Source organism: Dipodomys merriami, unplaced genomic scaffold (genome assembly GCF_024711535.1).
Source record: "Dipodomys merriami isolate MVZ:Mamm:240054 unplaced genomic scaffold, mDipMer1.0.p SCAF_91, whole genome shotgun sequence".
Classification (NCBI taxonomy): Eukaryota; Metazoa; Chordata; class Mammalia; order Rodentia; family Heteromyidae; genus Dipodomys; species Dipodomys merriami.
The window spans coordinates 620,812-638,919 of NW_027206524.1; the positions used below are offsets into that span (position 1 = coordinate 620,812).

At 45.4% G+C, this 18,108-nt stretch overlaps 1 protein-coding gene across 5 annotated transcripts in view; it reads right to left on the reverse strand.

Annotated features, from left to right (window-relative positions):
* The window catches only part of LOC138821388 (homeobox protein PKNOX2), a 257,917-nt gene that overhangs the window by 20,048 nt on the left and 219,761 nt on the right, over positions 1-18,108 (reverse strand). For 4 of the 5 annotated variants that reach the window (XM_070013587.1, XM_070013583.1, XM_070013585.1 and 1 more), the window contains 2 exons: positions 12,767-12,955; positions 150-279 (listed from right to left, as the gene is read on the reverse strand). In XM_070013587.1, the coding sequence (XP_069869688.1) occupies positions 150-279; positions 12,767-12,955 (319 nt within the window). The remainder of the gene's footprint in view (positions 1-149; positions 280-12,766; positions 12,956-18,108) is intronic. The other variant, XM_070013588.1, reaches the window with a different exon arrangement.

The window sequence follows — 18,108 nt, forward strand, 5'->3', positions numbered from 1 at the left end:
TTTTAGTTAAGCACCTGAACCCAAAGATCCCTCCATTGGCCATGAGGCCACACTCTGGTCCCGTACTTCCTCAGGGGCCATCCTTTCTTCTCCCAGGGCCAACTCCCCCTCCCGCTCCCCCAATCCCAACACCCCTTCCTTGCACCGACCTGACACCACTTGTGAGTTGACAGTCGTCATGGCGATGTTGCCCTGTTGGAGCGCTGAGGCTGGGACCACAATCCCCTGGGGGTTACTGGAGACTCCAGACATGGAATTGGGGGAATTCTGCAGGAGGTCCTGGCAGTAAGGGAGGTGTGAATTGTGACAATGTCCCTGCAATCTTAGATGCTACAGCCCCAAAAGCCTTCTCTCCCCTCTCCCTTCCAGTCTTCCCCCTTCCTTCCTCCTGCTCTTCCTTAGACCTAACTCGAGAAAGATGAATCTCATGGCTTCTTAGAAAGGATGAATAAGAAGGCTCAATACTAAGAAAATAAGCAAAACCAAAACCAAAATGCCAACAATAGCCGCCCACTCGACTTCCATCATCCAGCCAACTCAAAGCACACATTATCCCCCAAGCCACAATGGGCCAAATCCTGGCTATACTTTGGAATCTTTAAAAATGATGCCTGAGTTCCATCTCTGAGATTCTTCTGAATAGGTCATGGGCAATGGAGTTTGGTAATTCCCCAGGTGGATTCTGTGTGCTGTCCCTTAGCTTTTCTGCTCAAGGCTGGTGCTATATTACTTGAATCACAGCTCCACTTCCAGCTTTTTATTGGTTCATTGGGGATAAGAGGCTCATAGACGCTCCTGTCCAGGCTGGCTTTGGAAGGCGTCTTCAAATCTCAGCCTCCTGAGTAGCTAGGATTATAAGTACTTATGGATATGAGCCCCTAACACCAAGCCCTCTTGGTGATTCTGATGTGTAGAGACCTTCACTACTCATCCCTCAGACTCCTTGGCTCCAGTTGTTTTCCTATCCTTTCCCCCTTGCTTCTCTCCTTCACATACCTCTGTGAGAATCATGACATATATTACACTCCACACCAAGCACAAAGTAGCTTCCAGTGAAACCCATGGTGGTTGGGTCTAGGAGCATTTGTGAAAGGAAAGAACTGGGTGTGTGAGAGATCAGTATCTCTAGGTTTGAGGCAAGCAAAAAAAAAATATATATATATATATATATTCTTATATATAACATATGTATGGACACATACATACATGTGCACATACATCTGCATAGATATATATGTATATTTACAGATATGTGTGTATATCTGTATATATATATATATATAGATATAGTCCCCTGACGTCCCTGCTCCAGAATTTTTAAAAAATTAAGGCATAGATGGCAATGAGGTATTATAGAAGGTTTGGGAGATGAGCCTGAGTCTCTTAGCTCATCCCAACAACAATCATGATCAGAAACCAGACAAGATTTGTGCTGAATGTCAGTGGCTTACACCTGTCATCTTAACTGCTCAGGAGGCTGAGATGTGAGCACTGAGGTTTGAAGCCAGCCCAGAGAGACAAATCTAAGAGAGTCTTCTTTCCCAGCAAAAAGCCAGGAAGTGGAAATATGGTTCAAGTAGTAGTGTGCCAACGGTGAGCAAAGATAGCCAGCAAGAGTTGGAAGCCCTGAGTTCATGTCTCTTTTACCCACACAAAAAAAGAACAGACAAGAAAAGAAAAGACGGGATTTGAATTAGTAACCAAATCCAACAGCCACTTAATTTAGGTGGAGAATCCAAAGCTCAAAAGCTGGAATAATAAATAAAGTTTGAGCCACAATGGTTTAGAGACAAGTCAACAGTCAAGAAATTAGACTAAAAATGGAGAAGAAAGATGGCTCTTACTTTCTAGTTTTGGTTTAGGGCTTGAAGAAGCTTCAGCCTCTAGGGAAAGTTGGGAGTCTGAAATGAGGAGACTATGCTTAAAAGAACCTTGGAGCTAAGCCTTCCTACCTATAGCTGCAGACCAAGGGAAAATGGCACAGCCCTAGTGAGACCTCTCAACCCCTGGCACCATAGAAACTGGCAGACTCTCTTAGGACGTGGAAGATGACACTGATTTTCACATTTCACTCAATGCTGCTGATTAAATCCCTATTGGTGGCTCCTTCCCAGCTGCCTCTGTGTGTGTGTGTGTGTGTGTGTGTGTGTGTGTGTGTGTGTGTGTGTATCCTTTGGGATGGTCCCTGGCCCCAGTAGCGCCTATAAATAAGTAGCACCCAGGGACTGGAGTGGAGCCCTCCTTCCTCCTGCCTGACATCACATGGGACCTCTGGGTGGGTGGGGCAGGAGGAGGCTTTGCTTCTATTCTGGGTTCCTCTCTTGCTGCGGTGACCTTGGGGATGAGAGAGGGCAGCGTCTCTGGGGCTCCGAGGGCTTTGTGGCCAGGGAGGTTCACTTGGGAGCAGAACTCTTGACCTGCCTGTTCAGGAATTGAGCATGGTGTGCAGAAGTCCACACATTTCCAAGAGCTTTTTCAAAGTGGCAACAAATTAAAAACTCCCTGAGGTCCAAGTAAGAAATGGAGGCTTAGATCGCTCAGTTGATTTCTAGCAACAAGAATAGAATTCAGATCCCCACAAGTACTTAATTTACACTGTGGACCGAGTTCTAGGCTACACAAGGCTCCTTGCCTAGTCATTGAAGGCGAGGTAGAGAGAAAAATAGCCTAAACTCACAAGTCCAGATTACCTTTCTATAGGCCTCTCTTCCTTGATTACAAAGGATGTTGGCTTTCCCCTACCTGCACACAGAAGCCCTTGAAGCCTCTATCTTCAGCCAGCGGGCTGTCCCTGGGTTGTGACTCCCTCATTCCAACATCCCAGCCAGACATTCTCATAAGATGCAAAGCAGCACCGATATTAACTGCAGTGAAGCAAACTTGCAAGTTCAATTTAATAGAGGGAGGGGACCTGCTTGTCATTTGTCCTAAAACCAGTGGGAGAGGTTGCTCAAAAACACCTCCTTTGCCAGGCACTGGTGGTTCAGGGCTGTAATCCTAGCTTTTTAGATAAGATCTGAGGATGACAGTTCAAAGCCAGCTCAAGGCAGGACCATCTGTGTGATGATTTTCTTCAATTAACCACACACACAAAGAAGCCAGACATGGAGCTGTAGCTCAGTAGTAAAGTATCATTCTTGAGTAAAACAGCTAAGGGACAGTGTGCAGGGCCTGAGTTCAAGCCCTGTTCTCTCTCTCTCTCTCTCTCTCTCTCTCTCTCTCTCTCTTTCTCTCTCTCACACACACACACACACACACACTTCCTTTAGAATCATTCATGCTTTAGTGTTCCTCTTTGGGTAGATACTCATGAAATTGTGGAATAAAGATCCTCCTCACTCAAAATCAGTAATGTAAATATCAAGTGTGGGGTTGGAGGTGTGGCTTAGGTGGTAGAGGGCCAGCCAAGGAGCAAAAGCATCAGATACCAAGTTTGAATCCCAGGGTCAGAAAAAACTCTGTGTGTGTATACACATATATATGTATATATGATGTGTCCTGTGGGATTTAACTAGCCAAAGGCAGAAGAGAAAGATAGCATCTGGATACTTCATCCGCTTACCAGACTGCGACTACTCCTCTCCCCTGTGGCTTGGTGAGTCTCCAGGCCATCTTACTGGTTTGGGGACCTAAGGCAATTTATGCATTGGATTGATCTTTCTCCTACCCATCTCCCCCTTTCTGAGGTTTTGCCTGGGAGGTGCAGAGGAAGCCAAATGATAACAGCCAAGGAATGGAATGGAAAATTTCAGAGGACGAGACAGATCATGAGCAAGGCCATGAATGGCCACATCACAGCCGGGGCAATAATAAGGATGCAAGATCCCCAGGCATCCCTAGGGTCTGGGAAAATGGTATCTACCGACCATAGCTGCAACAGGAGTTTTTTCACAAATGTCCTGAGCACTGGAATGCTTTTAAAGACATAGATTCTCAGACCATCAACCATGGTGTGGTTTCCGCTGCTGTTTTTGGAGTCAGAGTCTTCCTCCGTAGCTCAGGCTAGTCTTGCATTTGTGATCTGCCTACTTCAGTATCCTGAATGCTGGTATTATAGCTATGTGACACCATGCCAGGCTCCACCATGGTATTTCAGGTTAGGCTCATCATAACCTTACGGGAGGCAGTAGGAGATAGGTTATTCCACTTGCCTGAAGAGAAATTGAGATCCAGAGAATGGAAGTGACATCCAAGAGTCAAATAGCCTTGCCTTAACTGTTGGTACTATATCTGAGTGTAGGATGGAGAATCGCAGAGACAGGAAATGGGTTTTGGGGTCAGGAACACAAGCTGTTCAGTGCAAGTACACACCCTGGCACTTTTAGCCATCCAATAATTTATTTCCCACTTCCTTTGGCTGAAGTCACTCAACTAGGGATTAAAAACCTGTCCTCGAAGTCCTACAGTCACTTGGGTTCTTTACTTAGCAACAGAAGAGGTTCAGCTGAGGTTGCACACCCGTCTGAGCAGCACAAAACTTTGCCACACTTGCTTTGGTCCTGCCTGTTGCTCGTGGACCATGGTGCCAAGCCCTAGAATTCTAAGCATAGACCCTACTTGTCTAGTTCCAAGACTCCAGTCATAGGATCTACTGCTATAGAATGGGAACAAGGCAATTCTAAGACTCTGGGGGCAATCTAGAGCTCTCATCTGAGCAAGTAGCCGCCATGGCAGCAATAGCTCCTGGGAAGAAGCTGTGAACCATGCATGCAGCACTATCACATCCTCTGATAAGCTTCCTCTGGGGCCTATCAAACTCCATGCCCAAGGAGATGCTGCTTTGTGTGGATCTAAACACAAGAGCCTTCCAGGCCCTTCAGTCCCCAAGAAGAGGGGAGAAACACATCTGGTACCATTTTAATGACATTTTCTAGCATCCAGAGTTTCATATCCCCTTCCTGGTTATCCAGACCAAGAGTTCTTTGTTGCATCCCACCAGGCCCCTTCCTGGTGCTCCTCGGGATTGCTGCCTGAAGTTTGGAAAGCCACAGTCTCTTCTGGCATCCCCGGAAGCTGCCTGCATGCCCACTCGTCTTCCTGTGCACAGTTTAGACACAGAGGCAAAGAGCCCCTCAGAGCAAGGCAGCTTGGAGGGCTTAGAATGGCTCCGGGGTGCTTTTGGAGCTTTTCTGGGGTTCTACCCACTGAGCCAACTGTAGCACAGGCCCTCTTGTGTCCATCAGTAACTCTTTGTGGACCTTGAGGGTCCCTTGGTGAATTTTATTCCAAATCTCGCTTTTGGAAAAGGATAATGTGTTCAAAGGGAAAACTTTATAGAAAGAAAAGAGCTCTAGGATGACTTTTGGAAGTTCAGGGTCCGGGGAGCAAAGGGCCACACACATCCCTCTCCTGAGCCGCTGTTCATCACTGTGAATAGAGAAATGGCCCAGGATGCCCAGGGAGACTTAACTTCTACCCCTGGAAGGCATTTTTGGAAGGAAGTATGCTGACAAATAAATGAAGGAGTGAAGGAAAGAAATGACAAAGTTTCCTTCAAAGCCATTTTGAAATAGTGGGGATTTTTATCTTATTGGGATGCCTGTGAAACAGGAAAGAACAGGATGTACTTCTAAAGGCCTCTGCAGCCAAGGATGGCAGGGGAAAACTTCCAATGCTATCTCTGAGGATTTATTGTGTGGGAAGGTGGGGTAAAGGGTAGAAGTGGACAGTGTAGAGGAGCCGGCCTGAGCCATTTGCTATCTTCACCCTGGCCACTAGGGGTCTCTGTAGATCCACCTCCTCCGTGGATCAATTGACTCAGACCAGCTCATCAAAGTCTCCCAAGAGGACAGTTTGGGGCCAGGGGAGGGCGTAGGTGAAAGTGGAGAACCCTAGGCCCAGGGTTCATGATCTTGACTTGGGTGCTTCCCATCTGAATTATGTACCGGGCATACAGAAGAACCACTGGATCTCTTGCTGTGCAAGTTTTCTCTTGACCTAGCTTGGTTATGGATTTCTGTTGATTATTTTGTGGTTTGTTTTGCTGGTCCTGGGGCTTGAATTCAGGGCCTGGGTGCTCAAGGCTAGCGCGTTACCACTTGAGCCACGGTGTCACTTCCGGCTTTTTCTGAGTAGTTTATTGGAGATAAGAGTCTCACAGACTTTCCTGACTGGGCTGGCTTCGACCTGTGATCCTCAGATCTCAGCCTCCTGAGTAGCTAGGATTACAGGTGTGAGCCACCAGTGCTTGGCTTTGTTTGGGGTTTTTAAATAAGAGTAAGAAGGCTCTTTATTTGAATGCCCCAACACTGGCCAACATATTACTAAGTGCATGGTAGGTGTTTGGTGAATATCTGGACTGAGAGGGTGTGGGGGTGTGGGGGTGGTGTTGTGCTGGGTGAGAAGCTTACCTCTGCCCCCAGACACCCTTCCTGGCAAGTTCTAGCAGATCCAGAGGCCAATCTTAGGCCAAGAAAAGCTAGGTTCGCAAACTCAAGGAAACCAAGCACATCTAAACAAGCCGCCTAGCCTGTGCTTGCTCCGCTTCTGTTGGGGGGCTGTGGCTTCAGGGGACAGGGAGCTCAGATCTGTGGGGACAAACAGCAGCTGCTGCTCTTAAGGAACATTCCTTCTCAGGAGAGAAGCTCTCTGGTTTCGCTGGCCTGACAGTGACAACAACCACCACCCCTTGATCTTCTGGCCCTGTGGCGAGGGGTAAGAACTTGAAGAAAGACAGCTGTAATGCCTACGACCGGAATTAGGCAGCGGGAAGTCAACCTGAGTGTCTTCTTTCTACCTAAGCAGAGATCCTTCTAAGGTGGGTCACTCGGCCCCGCCCCACTTGATCTTCAAACTCACTGGTAAGGCGGTGTCATGGGGCACAAGCCCTACATCCCAGCTGGACTGACTGACCTCCATGACACTTACCCCCTGCCGACTGCTTGGAAGAGAGTAGACTGAGCCCCATTACTCCCAGGGAGGACTATGTGGATTCACTCCCTTCCTAGTCTGTTGGGGAATCACAGAGCAGAACAACTGTTTCCCTTCACATGCCACTAAACCCAGCACCTCAGAATTGGGTTCGCTTTGGCTTCTCTTCTCCCCAGTTCCCATCAACTAGTCTCTGAATCCAGGAGTAATAATCAGCCAGGTCATTTCTCCCCACTTGGGACCTAGGAGGCCTTGCTCCCCTTTTTCAAGAGTTACCCTCCCCCCAAAAAACCCTCACCAGATCATAAGAAGATAGGCTCTGGAGTAGCCCATTTCAGACTGTGTCACTTAGGACATGTGTGATTTGGGGCCAGTGTCTTTATTTCTGTCAGTATAAAAAGGAGGAAATCTTGTGCTTGTTGAAGTCTTATTAAACAGAAAGCACCTAGCACATACTGTGTTTGAGACAGGAGCACTCAATGAACGTGGGTGGTCTCTCTCTCTCTCTCTCTCTCTCTCTCTCTCTCTCTCTCTCTGTCAATTCATCCTCTTTCAGCCATCCAAGATGTAGCTATTCCATTAATTGGCTCCCCAATGTGTCTCCAGCCCTCACCCCTGCTTCTCCATTTCCTTTAACATCTTTAGCAGTTGGCCATCATGATCAGCCTCAAAATATATCCCCTTTCTCATAATTTTGGTTGCAAGATACTCGATTATTCTATTTTGAGGTTAGGGACTGTGTCACATCCATTTGTAAGCCGTAGAACTCAGAAGGGTCCATAGGCATTTCAATGAAGACGTCACGCACAAATGAACAGTCCTCTCTGTCTCCTTCTCTGCTGGGATTCCGATAGCCACAGTTCCTCGATTTCATTCAGACTCTTTCTGTACCGGGCGACTCACTGTTAGATAGGTCACTAACTCCCAAGTCTCCCCTAGGAAAGTCCTCACAAGGCCAGTGAAAAGCAGCACCTCCCAAGGCAATGCATAGAATCCTCCCTCTGCCCACCTAATACACACTGAAATTTGTCCATCCTGACACGGGGCAGGGACGGACCTGGCCACGAATGTGCACAGGCAGGGTCTCAGACCTGGGCTGTGTGAGGTAGAAGAAGGATGGGCAGGACAACCTCAAGCCACACATGTGATTTGCTCTGTCCAGATCCCCTTCCTGTGGCTCCTCTCCCATCCCTTTAGCTGGCCCACTTCTGCCCTGCTTCAGTACACTGGGTCCTGAGCATTCTTTGATTGGCATAATTGAGCTTCAGGTGTGACTCACAGCACCTCCCCTACCCCTGGATGGGGAGCTCCTCCCAGATATTTACCTGTGTTGTCCCAGGACCTAGCACAATGCACATACAAGCTTGGTGACTGAATTCAAACTGTGTCTCCAGGCACCAGTGGTTCACACCTGTAATCCTAGCTACTAAGGAAGCTGAGATCTTGAGGACAGAGGCAATAAAGTCTATGAGACTCTTAACTCCAATAGCCACCAAAAAAAAAAAAAAAGCCAGATGTGGAGCTGTGCCTCTGGGTAGAGCAGCAGCCTTGAATGAGAAAGCTAAGGAACAGGCCAGGCCCTGCATTCAGTACCAGCACAAAACCAAGTGAACAACAAACAGTGTCTCCTATCTATTGGCCTGCAAAAGTAGGGAATCTAAATCTCCACTGGAAAGAGGGAGAGCTGGGTTCTTTCTAGTGGGGTGGTTTAGTTCATGGTCTTTAGCAAGGATAAGAGAACCCAGAGCTGAAGCCTAGGATGAATGTGGTACTGCAGAAGTTGGCCCTGTAGAAATGAAAGTTACTGTGTACAGGCAGGACAGAATGACATTCTATTGAGGTGGACAGAACCAACGATGGTGAATTAGTGCAAACCTTTGAAAGTTTTTTTTTTTTTAAAGTTCTGCATGGTAGAACCAATCTCCCTCGTTTCCTCCCTTCATTCCACCCCCACAGAGAAAAATCCACATACGGAACTGGAAGGCCAAACTGGGAATATACTCAAACCCCACAGAGCAAGCTGGATAATACGACAGAGCATCTGGGAGTAGAGCTGTCATTTGGAAAATAAAAATGTCTCCTACTTTTTGACACAAGACTGGATGATGAGTACATGGGGAAAACTATGAGCCAGCAGTTTACAACAAAGCTGGTCAGCAGCCAGGTTGTTGATCTGGAGGGTCATGTTCCAAAGGGGCGATGCCCTTCCTCAAGCCAGGCTGGTACTCAGGGGAGCTATTTCAGGCTGGGAGGATTAAGGTCAGATGGACCATGACGAATGCACACACACACACACACACACCCCTCAATTCTTCCTTATACCCCTCTTTCCGTCCTTATACTGGCTCCTGAGACTTTTTGGAATAAAAGTCTCTCATCCCAGTTTCTTGGAACCCCAGGGTCTCCTTCCTGAATGAGATCATACAAGCCACCTCTAGCCCCACTTAGTGAGATGGAGGATGGGGTCAGCATAGGACACTTCCTACTTATTTTCTTCTCCAAGTTCACACTTAGATCGCCCATTCACGTTTTCCTCTTCCTTTGGCTACCATTCATCTTTCCATTCTTTCTGTCCCTGTGTTCTCAGTGATTATCTTCCTTTGCCTTGGTCTGTCTCATTCCATCTCTTTCTCCTTGTTACCCTTATCGATAATACTTTAGCTTCTATGCCCTGAATGTTAATCCTCTATTTTTGTCTTCCTTTCCTTTTCCCTTCCTTTTATTTCCCTTCCCTTTCTTTCTTTTCTTTTCCTTCCATTCCCTTTCTTTCCTCCAATTATTTTTCCTCTTTTGGTCTTCTCTTGTCTGTCCACCTGTCTATCTTTCTCTCTTATCACAGTACTTCTTTCAACCAGAAGCTTGTAGCCACTGATGGAATCTTGAGGGAAAGGACAAGAAGATTCTGAATAGGTCTAGTTTACGAGAATATTAGCAAGCAGAAGGCTGGGCAGCTGCCTTTTATTTTTCAGATCTGAAATAAAGTGATTTGATGATTTCCAATAGAAAATGTCTTGTCCACTCAAAAAGAAAAGGTGTTATTCAGGAGAGACAAGTGAGACTGAAGTGAAGGATCTCCTCTCAAGTCACGTGGGATGTTGCACCAGTGGCCTGCCATCCGTTGAGAGAAAACAAGGCCCGTTTTTGAGGTCCTGGGGTTTGAACTCAGGGCCTGATGCTTGCTAGGCAGGTACTCTATCCCTTGAGCTATGTCCCCAGGTCTGAAAGATCCATTCTGGACAGGGGGTGGGGATGGGGCTCCATGGGTGCCCAGACTTGGAAGTGATTTGACGGGGAAGACAGGTATGGACAGTGAAGGTATCTCTTGAACAGATGGGCCTGGAGGAATGATCGTGACCCCTTCACTAATCTCACTGGCCCAGGAAGGAAGGCTGAGAGCAGCTAGAAGGAGGCCTTGAATGTCAGGTAAGGAGGGGTAAAAGCTCGGGGTCTTTGAACAGAATGACCTCCACAGGGATTCAGGAGGAAGCTTCAGTCAGCAGAAGAGGCCAGTGCAGAAGAGGCCAGTGGGTGTGGGTGGAACCGGGCTGAGGGAGGGCTGGAGAAGACAGGAGGCGGGTCAGGAAGCTGCTGTAGCAGCCCACGTGCAATTACCTTATTTACCTACTGAAGCCTGAATGAAAAAGGCAAGGAAGGGGTGGCAGTCAGAGGAAATGAGGGGGAGAGTTTGGATAATACTAAATAGGTATCCTTTCATCTCTTTTTCAGTGTTTTTTTGTCTTTATCCAGTTGTCTGAGTTCCTCTTTGCCTGTGGCTCAGAGGCCTTTCTGCTGGGAATACCCTAGGGCCTGACCCCCATGGCTGGCAGGGATGGGAATCAAAAAGTTCTTCCTGCTTTCCTCAAAGTTCAAAGGCCCCTGAATGCTGACATTCTCCCGGGAGAGCTGGCTTTCCCACTGCATCAGGTCTGGAGACCTTGAGCCTCTAGAGCCGACATTACCTTTCTCTGCACAGCCTTGCTTCTTCAGTAACCCTGCTTCCCACAGTCTCACTGATCAGCCTCAGACCCTCAGCTCTGAGGAGCCACGGTGGCTGGGAAAGCCATCTGCCCCTCCTTCCTTCCCTCCTGCTACCTTGGTACATTCCCAACTCCAGAGCTCTAGGTAGTCAGAGAGCCCAGGAGTGGGAAATCCAGTGCCTCTCTAAGGACCTGATTATTTCCAAAGACTTGTGCTAATTTTCTGATATGATCCTCACATCTCTGGGAGGCACTAAATCCTCATTACTTTTCCTGACCGATGCATTCTAATTAGATCAACACTTAAAAAAAAATTCACAATAGCCACAGGATGGCTTTCCATCTCATTAACTCCTTACTTATTATTTTCATGAAAATTACTGATAAAAATGTGCATCTCCATTTGGTGAGGCCTCGCAGCCTCCTCAGCTCCTATCTTCCATCTCTCCCGTCACCAGGGCTGCGCAGCGTCACCATGGTAACCCACAATAATAGAAACTAATAAATTACAAACGAGATGCTCGTTGAGCAATTATTGTCCTCTTTTATGCAAGTTTCTTGCTAATTTTGATCATAAGGGAAAGTACAATAAGACTCTGAAGGAATGAGTCTATTTCAAGAGAATATTAGCAAGCAGAAGCCTGGGCTGCTGTTTTTAGATCTGTAATAAAGTGACTTGGTGATTTCGAGCACTAGAATGAAGAAATAAACTTCTTGCCCAGTGTCCTGTGAGGTATTCACTCTCCAGTCCCATAGAGATGCCACCAGGGTGGGTTTGGTGTGATATGGAAGGGATCTCTGGAGATTCACGCTGTCACAATGTGCAAGGCACAGCTGGCCATGTCCAGGTTAGCCTGTTCTTCTCCCTGCCCTCAACCAACCCCCAGGTCCTTGCAGGGTGGAGCTAAAAGTGGCACACCTCCTAGGCATCCTTTCTAGCCATCCATTCTTATAAAGTTTACCTGTATCCCACAGTGCGCTGCCTAACAAGCAGGCCACTGTTGAGCTTTCCAGGGGTCTTCATGTGAATTGTTTGGACTCAGGAGCTCAGTGAGAAGGGATGAAAATGGTAATCCTACGGTTTACATAGATACCAGTGAGTGTGGGAATAATAATCGGGTAGCTTTCTCAGTTGGTAGACTCTGGGAAGACATTCTGTACTAGAGAGGAGTTCCATTCTTTTCCATGTGCCGCAGATACCATTTCCTCCCTTTTCAGTTTGGAGGGTGAAGAGAGCATTTCAAAAGGATGCATCTTGGAAGGTGTGTGTGTGGGGGGGGGAGCTGACATGCCGTTTGCAGTGGCCCTGAAACTTGGCAGACCAGAAGTGCAGAACTCCAGTGGCAGGGTAAGAAACTGGAGAACCATCAGGGAGAAAAGTCTTCTGGATGCTATCTCCATCTGTTAGGTGGGCAGGATTTGGACAAGGACCACTTTCCCTAAAGCCTCCTTCTCAGGAATTCAGAGTTCACAATTCAAGCCCTTGAGAGAAGCCAGGAGGATGAATCTCATCCTCAGCTACTCCTCTGGGCAGCTTTCCATATTCTTAACCATGAGATCATTCGCTTTGTTGGGAAACCTTGGGCTGGGAAGTCAGGTATTTCTTTCGACATTCCCCCCTCTGATATGATTTCTATAATTTTTCAGTCCTAGAGAAGGCTGATGCCCCTGGAATTGGTGGTGGGATCTGTAGATGGAAAGGACTGTGCTAGCCAGGTATAGTGGTGCATACCTATAATCATCCCAGCCCTACCCAGGCTGAGGCAGGAGAAATGCGAGTTGGAGGCCAGTTTGGGACTAATAAAGGAATCATGAATTAATTAATAGTAAGAGTGGGTCATGGAGAAAGGATCCAGTGAGTTGAATTGCCTTGGTCACACACCTGGCTTAGAACATAGAATGGAAACTGTATGTATTACCTGTGAGTGAAGGTTTATGGAGGGCTGGTTGGGGGAGTAGGGCCCCCCAAGGTCATTCCTGAGCAGGTTATCACTGTGCATCTTGGTTTTGAGGCAGGTGATATAACGGTTGCAAAAGTCCTTGCAGAGTTCATTGACTTTCTCCAACTCCAGCAGGTGGATCCTCAGGACCTGGATTGCCTTCACCATCTGGGGAGAGGGAGGAGCAGTCAATCCAGGTGTCCACATCTCACTTCCCCTCCCCGCCGGGACCCCTCGATCGCAACCACAGCAAAGACAGAGGAGTCGCTATCCTGCATCCTGCTTGTGCTTTCTCATCCACATGATTTAAATTCTCCTTACGGCCTCTTTGCTGATTATTCGCTTGCTTTGAGCCCACGGTTATCACAGCTGTTTCTGAAGCAATTGTGCCATCGTGAGAACAGCGTTGAACTTAAGAGATAGAAGGCCAGGTCCCAAGCTTCTGGCCTCCAGTTTACTATCTGAGTGACCTTGGGTGATTTGCTTAAGCTCTCTGTGCCTTAGTGTCTGACAAATGGGGATAATTATACCCTCCCTGACGACTTTACAGGTTCTTTGAGGGGATCAGAGGAGGGGGTGTCCACGATGGCTCACTCTAACGTGTGAAGTACTGAGCAAGCAGAAGGAAGATTGCGATCAGAGTTTCTTGTAAGTGCCTCAGAGGTCAGGGACTGTCTGTTCTTAAACTTGTATTCTAAGCGCTTCATGTGATGTGGGCTGCCTGGTGGACACTCCATTGATACTTGCTGACGGACTGAATAATCCAGTATGCTTTAGCAGGCACCAGATACCAACGGTGTGCTTTCTGTGCCCTTTGGACTGGTGCGGCTGGGCCTCTGCCTCTTTGTGGGGACCTTCTTAACCCTAACATGGCAACAAGTGACTTTGGCATTGATGTTTGCACTTTGTTACTATCATGAAAAGAAAATAGGATGGGAAGGTACAGGAAGCAGAGGGTTAAAAAAGAAAGCAAAACAAGAATCCTATCTTTGACCCAATCACCCTGAAAGAAGGATTTCTGTATGTATAGAATTTAACTTCCTCCCTCCCTCCCTCCCTCCTTTCTTCCCTCCCTCCCTCCCTCCATCCCTCCCTCCCTCCCTTCCTTCCTTCCTTCCTTCCTTCCTTCCTGCCTTCCTGCCTTCCTGCCTTCCCTCCTTCTTCAGTATTGGAGATTGAGCTCAGGGACCTTATGTTTTGACTCACAGCTCTTAGTTTTAATTTAACCTACTTTCAATAATCTTGTTATTATACTTCGGTTTCCTGATTTTTTTTTCTTAGCTGACCAAATGGAGTTTTCTAATGTCAGAATTGTTTTCTTTATTGTCTTTCTTGGTCTGGGAGCTTTGCCAAGACAGAGATGGCATCTAATTTGGCCACCATGTTATCTCTAGTACTAATAAATTATTTGTTGAATGGGTGAAAATTAGTAATTTTTTTCAGGTGATACATATTATTCCATGTGTGTGCCTTACTTAACCAATTATCTGTTGTTGGGCATTTAGATGTATCCAATTTTTCAGTTTTCAAAATCAGAGTTACAGAGAGGTTGAGGTTGAATTCAGGAGTAGAACACTTGGTTCAATCTCCAGTACCACACAAGAAAAGATTACACCAAACATTTTATAAGTGTGAAGTCCTCCTCTGCCCTGGGTTCCATATTATTTCCTTAGGATAAATTCCAAGTAGTGACAGGGAGAAAATCTCTAAACATTCTTTTAGAGCATGATAAAGCCCAATTGCTTTTTAACAGGGGTTTGTTTGTTCAAGTGGTAATGAAGAATTAGATATCTATAAACAAGAACAAAATAAAAGCAAACAAAGTTAAATTTCACATCTTCTACAAAAAGTGACCCAAAATGAATCCGAGACCTAGATGTAAGAAATAAAACGATAATCCTTTTAGAAGAAAAAAATGGAAAAAAAGAAAATCCTCAGAAACTATGGTTCAACAAAGAAGTCTTAGACCTGACATGAAAATCACGATTTAGAATGGAAAACATCTTACTCTTCAAAATTAAAAAGTTTTGCTCTTCAAAAGATCCCGTGAAAAGCCTGGTACCAGTGGCTCATGCCTGCAAACCAAACTACTCAAGAAGCTAAGAGCTGAAGATCACAGTTCAAAGCCAGTCCAGGGAAGGAAAGTCCGTGAAACTTTGATCTCCAGTTAGCCAGCAAAAAGCCAGAAGTGGAGCTGTGGCTTAAGTGGTGAGTGCCAGCTTTGAGTGAAAAGGCTAAGGGACAGAGCCCAGGTCCAGAGTTCAAGCCTCAGTACCAGCAGCAAAACAAAACAAAACTCTGTGAAGAGAATAAAAAGACTATGGATTGGGATAGAATTTTGACAAACCACATACTTGACAAAAGACCTGTATTTAGAAGATATAAAGAACTCCCAAAACTAAACAGCAAAATAACGAGCAACTTAATTAGAACAAGGGCAAAAGACAGGATCAGACATTTTATTGAGGAGATGTACAGATGGTAAATAAGCTCGTGAAAAGATGTTCAATGTCATCAGCCATTAGAGAAATGCAAATTAAAACCACAATGAGATATCACGGTGTACCCCTAAGTATAGTTACAACAAAAAATAATGCTAACCCCACATGCTGGAGAGGAACTAGAATCTAGGTCACTCATACACTGCTGGTGGGGATGTAAAATGGTACAACACCCATGGAAAACAGTATGGCAATTTCTTACAAAATTAAGTATATGCATACCACGTGACACAGCCATTGCATTCTTGTACACTTGTTCCAGAGAAATAAAAATGGACACCCAATAAAATATGTCCATTTATTCACCAAATCCCCATATGTGAATGTTCAAAGTAGTTTTATGTCTAATAGCCCCACACTAGAAATAACCCACATTCCATACCATGAAATACAATTTTTTTAAAAGGCATGAACCAGTGATACATTCAACAGTGTGGATGTATCATAAGGCAGTTGAGCTGAGAGAACAAAAAAACAGTCTGAAAGAATCCTATAATAACTACACAATGCCATTTATATACCATTCTTGAAAGGACAAAAATGATAGCGATGGAATCTAGTGACTGAGAGGTGGTACAGTGGAGGAGGGAGGGAGGAAGGGACTCTGTACCCTGATTGTGACAATGTCTGCGTGTCTAAATGTGATCAGCTTGCATAGAATCCAGCACACCTAGGTATACACACACGTGTGTGTGTAAAACAGGCAAATTTGAATAAAGTTGATAGCCTATTCCTTTAAAAAATATTTTAAGCAGTTGTTCAAAGGGGTTTCAACTCAACATGTCAGTTTACGAGTGTGATGCATCTTGACCAATGTCAAGTCTTAGTAGGCCATTCCTGTTGGTGAAATTGTGCAACAGTGATGCAAGGAGAGACGCATGATCCCTCCTTATTAATTCTTACAACTGCATGCGAATTCCTAATTATATCAGAATTAAAGATAAAAAGATGTGGAGGAAGCCTTATTGCTTTTCCATATTTAGTTATGTTGACTCAGGTAATACATGGGGGTCTTTGTTTAATCCCACTCTCCCAGCATTTGTTAGCATCTTGATGCCTGTGAAAGAGTTCAGACAGTATTAAAAAAAAATAAGGAAGGAAGGAAATCTCTCCCTGAGAATTTTGGCTGTGCGGTGTGTATAGGGCCATGTGGCTACAGGCAGGAGGAGTCTTGCCCTTCTCTGAGTCTCGTTGACATTTCAAGTTGAGAGCCCATATTCCCTAGGCTGGGTTTGTGGGCAAGGACTGAGCTCCATTAATTAAGGGGTTTTGGAGTATTAAATTAGGCTAATTGTGGAAGTGGAGGTGTGCCTCAAAGTGATCGCACAGCAGCCTTGAATGAAAAAGCCAAGTGAGAGCGTGAGACCCTGAGTCCAAACCCCAGTATGGGCACACAGAAATACTGGACTCATTGTTACTCATAAACAGAAACTTCAGAGTTGCAGGACTTCATACAGAGCTCAGCTACCAAGTCTCATCCTGTGGAGAGACAGAGAGAATGGATGGTTCTAGGTAAGGTAAGAATGGTGACATCAGTATGGATCATTTGGAACAAAATGTGAAATTAAGTATTTAATAAAGAATTGTTCTTGTTTAAATTTTTGCCTTGATTTTCATCACAAAGATTTTGGCTTATACCTTATACCTCTCTGAATAGTGTAAGGTGCTTAAGAGACACTTGTTGATGGAGCAATAGCAGTGCCTAACATTTTGTTATGGATTGGCAGGTCAAGCCATTCCGTGTCTCACCCTATTTATTCCAGCCAACCACCTTTGCAGGTCAGTATCCTTATTGTTCATATTTGATATGTAAAGAAGCTCAAGGTCAGAGATACTGAGTTTTTCTTCCTTAAAAGTCACATGGCTGGGATGTGATAGGAAAGCACATTATTGTATACCCACGCCAGACTCCAAGGATTCATGTAGACAGAGAAAATGTTGAGGTAAAGGGTGGATGAGTTGGAAGAGAGGGCGGAGCTCAGTGTCAGGGAATGTAGGGTTCTAGCAAACCAAATAGCTTTGCGACATTAAAGATGTTTTTTCCAGTGCTGGTGATCCAACCCAAGGCCCTTTGAAAGCTCTGCAAGATATTGCTAAACAGTATCTCCAGCCCTTCTGTGCTGCATTTTAAATCAATATTCTATTGATTCATTTATTTTAAAATCTTCTTGTGAAGTAATACACCCTCACACACAAATATATGCAAATATATTCACACAGAGAAAGTGAACAAACAGCCCTGTATGCTTATTTCAAGTGCATAGCCAATACTTACTGATTAGCAAAAAATTAGAAAATTTAGATACGTGAAATAAAAAGTAAAAAATACCCAGAATGCTTTGCTTAAGTGCAAAACATGCGCAGTGTGTTGAAATTAGACCTTGTGTGCAGTGGTCAAAGTGGACCTATCTTGGGTCTGACAAAGTGCAGCTGAAGGATTAGTTTTTTATGGGCTAATAGAATTGGTTTAAAGATTTAATAAGGTAGAGTAAATCATAATGGTACTCTGAGGCAATGAATATGTACGACCTCTTCAATATTAGAGAAAAAGATGGGTAATATCATTCAATTGTGTGTGTGGGGTATACTGCTTCTCTAGCAGAAAGCCTGTAGGGCTTACTGCCAGACAGGCTAGTTGTGAAGCCAGGCCCACTGTGGGCTCTTTGGGTGCCAATAGGCAAATTCTATTATTTCTCAGCCTCCGTCTCTTCGTTTGTAAAGTGGGGGTGGTAAATATTTCTGACTCACAAGACAGCAAGGGCTACCAGATACCAACATGAAAATGCTTTGTAAGTCTCAGGGAAGCAAATGGATTTGTCT